General features: G+C 36.6%; 1 protein-coding gene across 1 annotated transcript in view; it reads right to left on the reverse strand.

Annotated features, from left to right (window-relative positions):
• Window positions 1–9483: 9483 nt before the first annotated feature.
• LOC145278291 (proton myo-inositol cotransporter-like) overlaps window positions 9484–15602 on the reverse strand; it is a 129999-nt gene continuing 123880 nt past the window's right edge. The window contains exons 5-6 of the mRNA XM_080130584.1: window positions 14312–14556; window positions 9484–9533 (exon numbers count right to left, since the gene is read on the reverse strand). Of these exons, the coding sequence (XP_079986710.1) occupies window positions 9484–9533; window positions 14312–14556 (295 nt within the window). The remainder of the gene's footprint in view (window positions 9534–14311; window positions 14557–15602) is intronic.

Genomic DNA, 15602 nt, shown 5'->3' on the forward strand with positions numbered 1-15602 from the left:
AAAAGGTTTACTAAATCTTTCACTTTGTATTCTTTATTATTATTATTATTATTATTATTATTATTAGTAGTAGTAGTAGTAATAATAGTAATAGTAATAGTAGTAGTAGTAATAGTAGTATTATCTATTATAATTTATATATATGTATATATTTATCCTTATAATTTATATATATGTATATATTTATCCTTATGTGTGTCTATGTATATATATGTGTGTTAAGGGTTTAAATGGTAACAAAAGTGCAGGATTTTTAGGAACGAAACGTATTCACATGTATTACAGGCAAAGTCGAGTTGAGAATATCATTGCTCAACGGTAGTATGTTTGCACACGTCTCGCTTGGTCGCTTGCTAATCTCAGACTGCCAGGCACCAATACGCGATACCGGAAGTGACGTCCTGAGATAGTCCATTAATCCCCTGGAAAGGCGTCCTCAACACCCCCTTCCCAAGCTTTTTGTTCGTAAAAGATGTCAGTACCTCTTCCTTTTAGGATATACCATCAATTGCTCGGTAAACTTTCTCTTACGGAACGACCGCCGCAGTTCAGGTGTTGGTTGAGGAGGTTCAAGATCAAAAGTTTCGAAGACAGTGTCTATCGGCTCATCTTCCAATGGTTGACTGTCGTTGGTTTCAACTAATCAACATCTTCTTAGTAGGTTCTAGTGACGTTTGTGGGTATATGTTGTCATCGACTCTCTTAGTAATTGTACCCACCTCCCAGAATGATGTGCTGTTTTTATAACTTTTGAAAAACACTCGTTCACCTGGTATGAAACGTTTACTGGGTACATGTGGTTACTAGTGGCTTTGACTATTTGGGTAAGAGTTTGTCAAAAACGGATCTCACTTTCCGCGCAAACATGTTTCTGCAGGTGGGACTGCTGTTGGTGTGTTCAGGTTGGGTGTAATCCTATACACGTGTAGAAATTGTTGCTTTGGCTTGGGAGATTCTTTTAGCGCGCGTTTTTTTAGCTTCCGGTTTTGCAGTTTCAGTTTTTATGCCTCCTTTGGCAGATTCCGTTGGAGCTTTTTCTTTTCAATTTCTCTGTTGCTACGAATGGGACTTTTCGTTTCTTCTTGAAAACGGGCAGAGTGTTTTCTTTTAGTTCGAATCTTGCTATAGACTTTGTACATTTTCCTAGTCCAGATGAGACTACTTCTGGAAATTCCACTTTTAACTCGTCCTTTAGTTGTTGCGCTTCCGTAGACGAGTCTTCTACCCTATGACAGAATTTATTTATAGGTTGGTCCCACAATTCGAATCGCTCCATCCAATCAGTACCGAACAGGTTTTCGGATGTCCTATGTACATACACTTTCACTTTTTTAGTAACATCATTTAAGATCACCGGGAGTATGAGCTCTCCCTCAAATTCTACTTTATCGCCTGTCACAGCTCGAGCTGATTTGTTCGTCTTCCGCATCGTTGGTTTCCTTAACCTTTTTCACGTCTTAAGGTTAATGATGGGCAGGTCTGATCTGGAATCCAATTGTAGATGCACGCTTTCATTGCGATGTTAACTAAGACATATTTGCGCCGGTTCTTATCCGAATCCAAGTCGAATCTAGTCTGTCGGACGCTGTTCTTGACTTGTTCTTCATGGACTGGGCCGCTTTGTGGCCCTTCCTGCCACATTCGTTGCAGTACTTATATTTGTAAAAACATTGACTTGACCAATGTTTCTCGCAACAGGGATAGCACGGGCTTGTAGGAGATCCGGGTCTTGTGACTGGGTGGTACTTACTAACTGTAGCCTGAGTTTTCTTAGTCCAGCCTGCTTTTTTGGGGTGAGTATTTTTGTCGGTCTGCATGTCGTCCTTCTAGTGAATGTTGCGCCTGTCTTCTCGACACGTCTCGAGTTGTTCCTTACGCAAACTACCCGTTGACAATTCTCGGCCAACTTCTGGAGGGTGAGGCCCTGCTCGCTCTCAAGTCTAAAGAGAACACGTCGTCTAATCTCAGCGTTTTTGGATGAGACGAGACCCTGCGCAAAAATTAAACACTTGAATCACCTGTCGATAAGTCAGATAGACGGAAATCATTGCAGTGTTTATTTACCAGGGACGCGAAGGTTAGGTAATCGTCGTCGTCGCTTTTTTTGCAGGTTCAAGCACTTCCATCTTCTATGAAAGAGTGTAGAATTCGGGCTGAATAGTTCGGATAAATGTTTGACCGCTTCAGAAAATTCCAATTCACTCGTCTTCCTGGGGAGAATATAATCCACAAACTTACTATGTTCTGTGGTTCCTAATTTCCTCAAAAGTAGGCGAACTTTCTTAGCGTTGCTCCACTCTTGACAGTCCACGGTGAATAGGTCCTCATATCTCCGATAGCAAGCGTCACCTCCCCTCCAACTCCGGCTGACAGATGAACGTTTCTAAAGCGTTCCATATTGTACTTTGGGAAAAAGCAAAACTGTTGTAACATCATGAGATAGTCCATTTATCCCCCTGGAGGGGCGTCTCCAACAATATGTATGTTTTGTATATATCTATGTATGTATATATGTACATGTTTGCGAGTTTTATATATATGCGTATGTGTGTATGTATGTGTATATATGTGTATAAGTGTGTGTATATATATACATATATACATACACAAACATATATGGTGGATTCTCTCATCGAAGACGAAGCTCTGTGACAACTCATGCGTAATTGGTGAACTTTCATATGCTCGTCGGTCAAAGATGCCTTCTCGAGTGAACAGATAACCCTGATTTGCTATGTGCTCTGAAACCACAGTGGCATACATATTCATTTTAAGGTGGATTTTTCTTGTGTTTTGCCTTCATATTTGCACGAAGGGCGTCCCTATGACAAAGGCGGTTATGTTCAAATTCTTTGGTCCCCAGGGAACTTGTAACGTAGCAGGGGACGCCCTATTGGACGGCAAGAATTTTTCAGTTGCCCATAAAAAAGTTGCTTAGGAACTCTTGAGTCATCCATTCTTACAAGATGACCCGACCACCGCATTTGTATCCTGATCAAAAATGATTCAGTACCAGTGATTTTACATCTCTCCAGTAATTCACTATTCGGAACACGATCCTGCCATCCAACATTGCAAATAAAACGCAGGTATCTCATATGGAAGGAGTCAAGCTGATTTATATGCTTGCGGTTCAAGGTCCACGTTTCAGCACCATACAGAAGAGTAGGCAGAACAACAGATTTGTAGACTGTCACCTTTACTTTTAGAGACATAATCTGTCGCAACCTACCAAATGCCTCACTAGCTTTATTAATTCTACTTTGGATGTTCTTTTCAAATTTAGCATCATCAGACACAACAGATTCGAGGTATGTAAAAGAAGATACTGTTTTCAAAGCTTCACCATCCACATATACCACTGGTTGAGAAGAGGACGTAGCGTTTGGTTTTGACTGATGAATAATTTCAGTCTTGTTTATGCTAATTGTAAGACCGAAAGCCTTACATGCACTAGAAAAGCTGTTGAGGATGTTGTGCATGTCATCAAGACTATGGGTGACAAGAGCACAGTCATCAGCATAAAGGAGGTCAAGAACAGTCTGCACAGAAGTCTTGGTTTTGGCCTTGAACCGTTCTTGGTTAAATAATCCTCCACTTGATCGATACTCAACACCTATGCCTCCTGAGGTGTTCCTGAAAGCTGTCTCAAGCATCACCGAAAAGAAAAGAGCAAATAGGATCGAAGCAAGGACACATCCTTGCTTAGTTCCATTTGACACTTCAAATGGTTCACTTTGTTCATAGCCAGATCGTACTGTCGCCACCATTCCCCATTGAAAGGAGACAATCACATTCAACATCTTGTCCGCAATACCAAGCCTCCTCAAAACAGTCCACAAGCATCCCTAGAGACGGTATCAAATGCCTTTGTGAGGTTAACGAATGTGACAAACAAGTCCTTACTCTGCTCCCTTGCTTTCTCCTGTAGTTGCTGAAGGCTGAAGATCATGTCCACAGTACCTCTTCCTGTCCTAAAACCGCACTGGGTTTCTGGGAGCACAGTTTTACAGATTGAACCATTGAGTCTGTTTAGGATTACACGAGCTAGAATCTTACCAGCAACAGACAAAAGAGAAATTCCTCTATGGTTATCACACTCACACTTATTTCCTTTGTGCTTAAACAGGTGAATAATTGACGCGTCCTTGAACTGTTGTGGCACGGTACCAAGTTCCAATGTTAATTAAAACAGGGCACTTAGTTTCCTGATTAACAGTTGGCTTTCACATTTGTATATTTCTGCAGGTATGACGTCATCACCTGGACCCTTACCATTCGAAAGTTGCTTTACAGCCCATTCAATCTCCGACATGGATGGAGTATCAGCAAGCGCCTGATGATTGGCCTCTGAGGAATATCATCAATCACTCCTCGATCCACTGTCGATTCTCTGTTTAAAACATTTAAAAAGTGTTCAACCCAGCGCTTAGTAATTTATTTCTTATCAGTGAGGACATTGCCATCCGACGAAAATATTGGAGATGTCCCCTGAAAATGGGGCCACAAACCTCCCTGAGGTTTTGGTAGAATGATTTAAAATCACACCTATCCGCCGCATCTTGTAAGGCCTCAGCTTTCTGCTCCCACCAGTTTTGTTTCATTTTCCGGAGCCAAAAAAAAAATACTCAAGCTGAGATTGAAACCATAACCTAAAGACAACGAGTCAAATACGATAACCATTAAGCCAGCTTGACACGCTCTTTAAAGAGTGTTTTCACACATACCTTTTGGCCATTCTGAAAGCTTTGTGTTTCACTGAAGAATTTTTGTCAGTAACCCATACTTGATGGGCTTGATGCATGTTATTGAGCAGTGGGACGATAGTTGGATCATTTTCATCAAACCAATCTTGGTTTTTCCTTCGAACATATCCTAATGACTCTTTGGCAGAGTCATACACTGCAGTTTTAAACTCTCTCCAAGATGCCTCAATATCATTCCCACATACAACGGAGGACAGCTTTTCATCAGTAGCCTTTTGAAATGAGTGCATTATCTCCTTAACCTTCAACTTGCCTAGATCAATTTATGGTCTGACTAACATTCCCCGATGCTGTAAGAGCGTATAACATTTATATTTTGTCTATCAGAACGACGTACAATGACATAATCAATGAGATGATAATGATTAGACCGGGGATGTTTCCAACTGGCTTTCTTGCAATTAGGCAGCTGAAATTAGTGAGCAAAAGATCGAATTCACTGCAAAGAGACAATAAGAGAACACCATTTGAGTTGACTTTACCAATTCCATGTGAACCAATGACATTTCTCTAAAATTGTGTATTACTACCCACACGAGCATTGAAGTCACCCAAGCCAAACAGCTTATCCTGTATACAGACCTTGTTAATATACACACACACACACACACACACACACACACACACACACACACACACACACACACACACACACACACACATATATATATATATATCTTTACCGCTTTTTATTATAATCGATATGTCCTAACATCGTTAACACCATTCCTATCACTATAATTATTGCCACTATTATGTTTACTAGCATTTCAGCCCGGCGTTGCCAGGTGTATGTTAAGCAAAAAAAAAAAAAAAAAAACGTGGTAGTAGGAAGGCAGGTTCTAACCCGTACCGCGAAGGAGGAAAAAAATGGGGAAAAACGTGGCGTTTTTGCTGTTACAACCGGCGCCAAACCGGAAGTGACATAGTTTAAATTAAGGTAAGACAATATCGGCGAAAAAGGCGACTACTCCCTGTAGAAAAGTGCCGAGCTGAGGGTGAAGAAATTAATGATTTTAGCCAATTGTCAATATTTGTTGTCTGAATGGTCGAGCTTTAAAACGATACTGATCTTGTGAAAATCCGTCGCTTCTGTCAAAAGTTTTAGGCAGACATGCAAACATGCATGCATACATTTATATATTGATAGCTCAAATTTTCGACCCAAACCGATTAAAAAGCTTCCCCTATCTCTGAATACCCTTTTATGTGACATTTCAAATGTTTACACCAGAAATTTTCTGAGTAATTTGATAGAGACCGTAGCGGTCAAAATTTTTTCAACTTTGACCTCTATTATGACCCCTTAACATTTATTGTTTTGGGCTAAATTGAGTTATTAAGTTAGATCCATGGTCAATGAATCTATATATAAAATTTCAAGTGTTTACACCCAAAATTGGCGGAGGAGTTTGGTAGAGTTCTCAAATGTCAAATCGTTGAACTATTACCCCTTAACAGCCAGATTTCTGATCTGATCCAAATCTCCATACCTGTATATAAAATTTCGAGTCTGTAGACTAAAAATTGACAGAGATATTGTGTAGGAAAATGTACACAGAGAGACAGACAGACAGTCAGACAGACAGACAGACACTCACTTTTATAGATATACTAGCATGGGTGCCCGGCGTTGCCCGGGTGTTTAGAGGTGTATGTTAAGCAAAAAAAAAAAAAAAAGAAAAGAAAAAAAAAAACGGTCAAATTATGACTTCTTAACTTTTATTGTTTTTGGCTAAAATCAAGTTATTAAGTTAGATCCATGTCCAAGGAACCTGTATTAAAAATTTCAAGTATTTAGACCCCAAACTGTTGGAGGAGTTTGGTAGAGTTCTCAAAGGTCAAATCGTTGAACTTTGACACCTTAACAGTCAAACTTCTGGCCGAAAACCGATTATAAAGATTTTCCAAAATCTCAGTACCCTGTATATAAAATTTCGGGTCTGTAGACTAAAAATTAGAAGTGTTATTGCGTAGGGAAATGTACACAGACAGGCAGAAAGAAAGACAGACAGACAGACACACGTTCATTTTATAGATATATAGATAAATATCATTTCGGTCCGGCGTTGGCCGGGTGTTTGGAGGTGTATGCTGAGCAAAGAAAAAAAAAAACCCAAAACCAAAAAGCGGTATATTTTCTTTCAATTTTACCCCTATTATGACCCCTTATTATTTATTGTTTTGGGCTCAAATCGAGTTATTAAGTTAGATCCATGTCCAATGAACCTATATCGAAAATTTCAAGTGTTTTGACTAAAAATAATCGGAGGAGTTTGGTAGAGTTCTCAAAGGTCAAATCGTTGAACTTTGACCCCTTAAAAGACAAATTTCTGACCGAAAACCTATCAGCTCGATTTCCCCAAATCTCAGTACCCTGTATATAAAATTTCGAGTCTGTAGACTAAAAATTGACAGTGTTATTGCGTAGGGAAATGTACACAGACAGACAGACAGACAGACAGACACGTTCACTTTTATACATAGATAGATTTCTATTACTAATATTATTTTACTAGTAGTATATTTATAAATACAGAGTCGTCGCTAGAAAAGGTGGAAATTTGTCGAACAGCGATTTATTTTTAGAAAAAATAATTTTTACAAAGTTTTTCAAAGACAAATTATATCATAAATACTCAAAATGTCATCATTATCATCGTTATTATAATCGCAATTTTTAATACCGCTTTTTTATCATTATTATTATTACTAAATTTGTTGCTATCATTACTGAGATTGTTATGATTATTAGTGGTTTTACTGTTATTATTATTATTACTATTATTATTATTATACATGATCATTGACATTTTCATTATCATTATTATGTTTATCGTTTTCATTAGGGATAACATTATTAATATAATAATAATAATAATAATAATAATAATAATAATAATAATAATTATTATTATTATTATTGTTAATGTTCATCATGATTATCATTGACATTATTCCCATTATTAGAATTAGATTGCATTTATTATTATTATTATTATTATTATTATTATTATTATTATTATTATTATTATTATTTTGCCATTATCATCATCATCATCATTAACATCATGACTTTTCCATCGCCTCATAATTACTAATGAGGTAAGTTTTTGCCACGCTTAAAACTTTCTAATCCTCACTCGCCACCCTTCTAATATTGGCATCGAATTGCAACATTTTGCAGAAAGAATTGCTTCGATCTTTCTAGACAACCCGAATTTATCTTGTACCTTTATAAAGCCACCATTCGCCCATGTATGGAGTATTGCTGTCATATTTGGGTTGGTGCATCTGCTACTTGACAAAGTGCAAAAGAAAGTCGCCAACCTGATAGGCCCTGAACTGGCATCTAAGCTTTATCCTCTGTCTCATCGACGAAGCTTTGCACCCCTCTGCCTGTTCTACAAGTATTTTAATGGTGAATGCTCTGACGAACCGCAAGCACTTGTGCCCCCACGACGTGAACACCCTCGATAAACCCGACAGGCTGCTAAATCCCATCCCTACACTGTAGAGATCCCTAGATGTAAAAGATCTTTCTACTCCAGTAGTTTCTTCCCCAGAACCGCTAGACTTTGGAATTCCATTCCAGGTCACTGCTTCCCCAACTGTACTGACGTGCAGAAGTTCAAGTGTAACGTGAATCGACATCTTGCTGCCCAAATCCCTACATAGTACCCCAGTAGTTGTTGCCCCTGATAGTAGCCCCAAAAATCAAAGTGGCAATGTGCTTTGTTTGGCGTGAAAATGTAATAAATAAAAAAAGAAGACAATATCCGGTTAGAGTAATACAAACTTTCACGTGCCGACTAAATTAGTTTGAAATCACCTTTTCTAATTAAGCCAGCGATCCCACTTAACTGGAGAGTAAGTTTTCCTTGCACTACTGCACTGTCCGAAAAAAAAAAAAACAATTTTCATTATTTCAGCTGCTTTGAAAACTGCCCAATTAACATCATACTGGATTTAATTTTGGATTTCATTCCCTCTAAAGAATTATTTTCGCCTTTCAGATTACCTTGAGAGAATCTCCATGCAAACTGAAATATGCGCGGTTTGTTTTTATATTATTTTTACATATTTAATATGTTTTCACTTTCTTGGCAATTTATGACTATAATAAATTAAGGTTTCACTTAATACCTTAACCAGCAAATTCTATCATTGCTACAAATATAATTTGCTGATTTCTTTCTGCCCTCTGATGAGAAGAATAACAAGAATAGCATTCTTTGAAACTTCACTGAATAAGGACATTGTAAATTGTATTTTGGAGTATTCAGTCGAACAATAAATTGTAATTGTAAAATTCAATTTACCGTTTTAATTTTCTTTCTCTTATGTATATATATATATATATATATATATATATATATATATATATATATATATATAATAAATGAAAATAATTATATATATATATATTCGAAGCATAGTTCTAATATTGAAAATATTTTAAAATTTTGAACGAGACAGCATACATATATATATATATATATATATATATATATATATATATATATATATATATATATATATATATATATATGCTGAAAGGTGTTTTTTTCTTTGCTCTTTGTTTTATGTTCACGTTAAGGAAATCCATCATAACATACATGAATTTAACACAAAAAACTTACAAGAAAATAACGCAACACAATCTTACCTGAAGTTCGAACGAGTTGAATAAATGATAGAAACGAGGACGTAGTGATCAGGACACAAGTCCAACAACGTTGATTGTCCAAGGAAGGGTCCCCATTCCTTGATTAAAGAAAAAAATGTCATTTATTAGGAAAAAAGGTTTCCAATACCTTAGATATAGAAAAACAAAAAATAAAACACTTGTCATTTATTAACAAATAAGAGTATTTGAAATTTCACCTTAAAATAATTTATATAGATGAAAATAATATAATTGCAAAAAATATTTAGCAGGTATCTTTATATTGTAATGACTATCGTCGAATTGAAATAACTATAATCGAATACACGCACACGCCAGTGTATATTATTCAATGTACCGACATAAAATCTTGTAAGGCTACTTCCACATTCGGAACAGGGTACGAGTCGGCGAAAACTTTAATGTATAATCGCAATTTCCAGCTCCCTATCTTTCTTCTAATTACTCACTTCTAGCTCCTATCGCATACCTTATACTTCTGCATTTCTTCTAATTAATATTCTTTCTATTTTTTAACTTTTATTCATTAATTTATAATTATTCTCATATTATCCCATCCTTATTTTTGTTACATTTATCTCAATGTTTTATTCTTCTGTTTAACATTCTAACATTTCTTTCTTAATATATTGTAAGCTAGATGTCACATTTCTCTATATCTGTAACCTAGCCAATTTCTTCTCTTCTGACGATAATTTTAGGCTTCAAAATGCCTAGGCATAAAGAGCATGTTTAGCCCCCTACTAATCGTTGTTTTCTTCCCTATTAAACTGACAAATAAATCCATATTTACTTTACATTCTTTATATAATTATACACTTCGTCACACGTTGATCTTCAAGTTTCCTTTTAAATGATCTTTCAATATCTTTTAACCCCCCCGAGGATATATATATATATATATATATATATATATATATATATATATATATATATATATATATATATACTAGACTAGACTACCCGTGACCCGTTGCAGTATGTTATATTAGCTAATTAGCTATGGAATTAAGGAATTAATGTATGAGCGTGACGCTTGTGACGTTAAGAAAATAGTTTTTTCTGACATAACAGAAACATTTCTATGAAAGTATATTAAAATGAAAAAAGAATATAGATAGATTTCTATGAGTCGTTCTGTTTATAATTGTTTATTTTTGAAAAAAGAACTTACAGTCATTACATTATAAGTGGTTTGCCATATTTATAGGTAAATGTGCACTGAACATATACCATAATACTTAAAGTTAAATTCAATTTTTTTTAATGAAATTGTTAGTTGAAAGTACAGAATAGTTAAAAACACTCTCCCCAAGTTAAGAATGGCTTTTTAAATAGAAACTTAAAATAAGATGCATTTTTTTAAATTTATTTTTAACAAACATTCATGACTCATTGGGTCAAATATTTAATTTATATGTTAATAATAAGGTCAATAAAACTAATTAAGACAATGCAGAAATGAACGATGTAAAAAAAGCAGAAAGTATTAACAATTGTTTATTTGGATAATTTAAATGCGAAAAAAACAATTGGGACGCTGAAAACGTACACAGTAAAACAATACGTTTTATTATTGAGTTAATTATTTACGCTGTTATGGTTTATGATTGTGTACACATGCGCAACCGGAAGTCGTAAACCGGAGATTGGATTACAATGTTATTTGACTTTTATAATTATAGATATATATATATACATTTATTTGTTTTACATACGCATTAATATATCGCTATACATTCATGAGCATGTTTCGGTCAGCCAGTTACTGGTAACTAGAAACCTCTTCAGGCGATATTGCTTATACAAATGCTTAGTCCGTAATGAAAATAATTCTGGGATTCAGCGACCACAAAAAACTTATCAAGAGATTACATCATATGTCATTAAAAGTAAAAAGGTAATGCTCTTTAATGCATATATACATGCATATATTATTTTGTGGATCAATTCTGGTTTCTAATCGGCTGATAGCTAAACGTGAATTAATTTAATTCGTCAGTTAATATCAGCAGCCTTTATAAATAGAATCTCCCAACTCTGAGGGAAGCATATCCCCATTAGATATGGTGGGGATAAGTCTACTTGCTGCTTCGGTTGCTTGGAGAATCCGTTCTTGACACTCAGCCCGATAGATGCTGGGCCAGGAACTGGTTCAGTATCTGTCGGAATGATGTACACCGTCTGAGTGTCACCCAGAAGGTCCACCTTCTCATGCCTTGCCACTCAGCTTTCGGGTGGAGTAAGTTAATTGCTTACTGCCTGAGGCGCCCTCCACCGGGAAATGCCGCCGGAGATGCTTAGGCAATTTTTGCTAGGCAAGAGTTCCCCTCCTTTAGGGGAGCTTGCTTTACACCCCTTGTGTCACACAATGCTGTGATGGGCAGCATTCAAATATCTACCCCCATTATACATAAAAAAAAATCTTGCAACAGAAACATTGCTCAAAACGACAAGTTACTACAAAAGGGCTGACTGGAAAGCCATCAGAAAACACATCAGAGATGCCTCATGGACCGATATCTTTCGGGTCATGCTGAACAGTGTGCGATGAGACGACCGAATTGTGCAAAGTAGGCATTGAAGTACATGTTCCCGCAGCATTATAGCAAGCCCCACTCACCCTCTTGGTTCACTACAAATTGTGCAGCTGTCATTGCACAAAGACAGCATGCATTCCGCCGGTTCGTACATCATAAGTCAAATACAAATAGACAATTATTGATAGATGCTAGAAATAATTGGAAGCGTAAAATAGCCAAACCCCAAAGAAGGCATGCTGAAATAACTAAGAACCCATAGAATCGCAGAAGATATGAACTTGTGATTTCTGGAAAATCTATAATACTTTAGTGAATAAAGGACAATCAGTAATTCATCGACTATTCAACAACCAGAATGCCGCATGCACGACAACCGAAAAGACGGGACTGCTTACCTGGCGATTCATCTCCAACTCCATCTTAGATCCAACAAACAACTCCCTCCCAAATTTCCCTGTACGAACTGAAGCTACACTTGATGATCTAAAAGCCACCCTTTCTTATGTCCGTGATATCATGAATAACTTAGACACCTCCAACACGTTTAGGTCTGATCTCATCCCTGCTATACTAAATAAGAAATGCTCAGTTGAGCTAGCCCCGTATATCCAAACTCTATAATAAATGTCTTACTGAATCTTGCTTCTCTAACCCATTGGCTCTGTGAACCTGACGTCCTACCTAACTAATATTCCTGGTGAACCAAGGGCAAAAGAGATCCAAACAATTGCACTTAAGGAAACAAAGAGGATACTAAAATGAGCTCTCGGTTGGTTTCAATAAAAAGCAGGGCAATGTTGGCAGCTGGTTTGGTTGCGAAATACCCAGCGTTACAATCTTCAAAGGAAGACAAAAAGAAGTGAAAGGACTGACTCTCTCAATCATCGTTCTATCAGTCTTCTTGTCCTCTTCGCATAAACCTTTGAGACATTAAGCAATCAAACACTAATTCTCGCAAAAGCTAATTTTCTATCTGACAAACTTTATCATGACAAAATTTATTTCGGCAATGTGGTTTCACTGCAGATATTTTTACAGTCATCTCTAAACGTATATAACATGCACTAGATAATGCTGGTGAACGTGAGTAAAAAATAAGTTTATATGGAATTTATTATATCAGCAGATCAATAAAAAAGAAAAACGATAAAAAAGAAAACCTCTTTTAGCCATGGCATATCGAAGCTAAATGCTTCTCATAAGAAAAGGAGAAAAGCCAAAATTATTCAGACACAAAAATAAAAACAGGATATCATAGCTGAAACGATCGTTCATTGCCCCTGGTTGTTTTTATCTTGATTATGTAAATGAACTTATTCTAATTCTAATTCAATCAATTCATTTACCCCCCACCCCAAAGGATTACCCTCCCCTACTGAACGGATTTTATATATAAAGTGTTACATTCATATGCGCCTCCCTTTTTATAAGTGATAGTTATATCATTTCTTTTTGTTGTTCTCGGGCTATGAATTGAGACGATAATTTCTCTCTCCCTTTAACTCTTTCACTTTCTCTCTCTCTCTTTCTCTTTCTCTATATATACACACACATACACACATAAGATATATATATATATATATACACATATAAGTAGAAAAAGTCAAGATATTGTAGAATTGAATTTACAATATTTTATGCGAAACAAAGAATACAAAAATGACATAAGAAGTTTTTGAGCTTTAAACTCTCGATAAGGTTGTTGTTCTATAAATATATACTTCTATGATTATATTTCTACACTTTCGATTTTAAAAAGTTTTTTATTAAGCTCATATTTTTTTACATAGGCATCACCACTTATCAAGGCCAAGAGGCCACTCAAGGATAAGGGTAAAAGAGTGTACAGTAGACATTGGACAATATAGTAATCATTAGTAATGAAAATTTGGTAAATTTGATAACTTATATAGAACGGCTCATCAAGAACTTATTTACGTTAGACTTTAACACAACCATATTGTAGTCAGTACGTTCTTTTTATATAACGGACGTTAAAATAATACAAATTAAATGATTTAATATATTTATTTTATCTACAGTCAGACCTGTTTCGTCTTTTGGTGACTCATCAGTACATATTTAAATAAATGGTCTTACTTTTTTAAATAAATAACCTACCTATCAACGAGCTCGAACTTACAATCTTACATCTTGTATAAATTTAATGAAACTTTATTTGAATACATTGTACTTAAAGATTTATATATTTTTATGTTTTCGTACACAAAATTTATTTCACTTTATAAATGCAATCATTTTCCAATAGAAATGAAAGTCGATATCTTCAGAAGAAAGAAATATTCATTTACCTTGAGCATAAAACATGAGGAAAAATGCCAGTCCGACCACGGCAATCCATGCGAAAGATACGGGACAATAGTCGTAAGCCCATATCATGGAATATTTAGAAAGGGTAAATGCAGAGATACATGACCCTTGTTCCGATACTAGATTAGGAGTGGCGCTGATTCTGAGACAATCGCCGCCAATGACGTCAGATGTGTCTTCATAACAAAAACCACAGTCTGGATTTCGAATACACTCGGCACATTGGCTGAAAGAAGAATAGAGAAATAGTTTTGAAAAACGTAGTTTATTCAGCATAAAATAGTTATTTCAGTTCAGATTTTTATCGTGACTTTGCATGTCCAAAAGTAAGTTGTTTATATAGTTCCTAGTGTACTTCTTTTTCCAACTGGTCATGTCTATTCGTATATTTTGTAGTTGAAACAAAAATGTAGTAGGCAAAACAAACAAAAAAATACAACTAAAAACAGACGGAACAAAAACTCGCTTCTCGCAGACACGTGGGTCGTAACAAGCACAATCTACTCGCCAGAATCACCTACACACAATCTGCAGAACGCCCCCTCTCCTTTTCAGTGTCCTTCCTTTATAACGGCCGGGAACGACATATTTGCATAATCGCGCGAGAGCAGACGTGATTCAACGATAATTACATTGGGTAAACGCTAATAAAAGCCCATGGACGCCATCTTGGAACTCTCTCTTTCGCTCAACCCAAAACAGACGTATCCGAGGTAAGCTCTATTTCTCATTTTGGTTACTGCTAATTCTGCTACACTCCCCCCTGATCTCATGATCACAAACGGGGCATGGGGGCAGTCTTCTTTGTCGGGTACTTCTTCGAAGAACTGGAGGCAGCACTTCCTCCCTGTCATCTTCCTCATTACCACCGTTATTGCCGCCAGCTTGTTACATAGGCGGTGTTTCACAATCAGGGCAGAGACAGGGGGTAGTATCCGTCTTTGTCGGGTACTCCTTCGTAAAGGCAAGACGGGTGGTCCCTCTTCCGCTTATTCAGTATGTGCATTATATGGCTCCTCATCGTCCTGCATTATACTCTCTGCTCGTTCAGAAGATGTTGTACTGTCTTCCTCTTCCTCTGATGTAACAACATAATGGCGAGGGCGCAGATCTTTCACGTGGCGAGGCACACCGTCCACCAAAATCGATTGAGGGCTGACTACCTTGGTCACCTCACCCTTGCCAAACCTCGTGGTACACCGATTTTGCGGTCTTTTGACCCACACGCGATCTCCAACCTGGTAAGAACTGTCCTTGGGATCTGCGGACGCA

Source organism: Euprymna scolopes, chromosome 6 (assembly GCF_053919585.1).
Source record: "Euprymna scolopes isolate OS-2025 chromosome 6, ASM5391958v1, whole genome shotgun sequence".
Lineage (NCBI taxonomy): Eukaryota > Metazoa > Mollusca > Cephalopoda > Sepiida > Sepiolidae > Euprymna > Euprymna scolopes.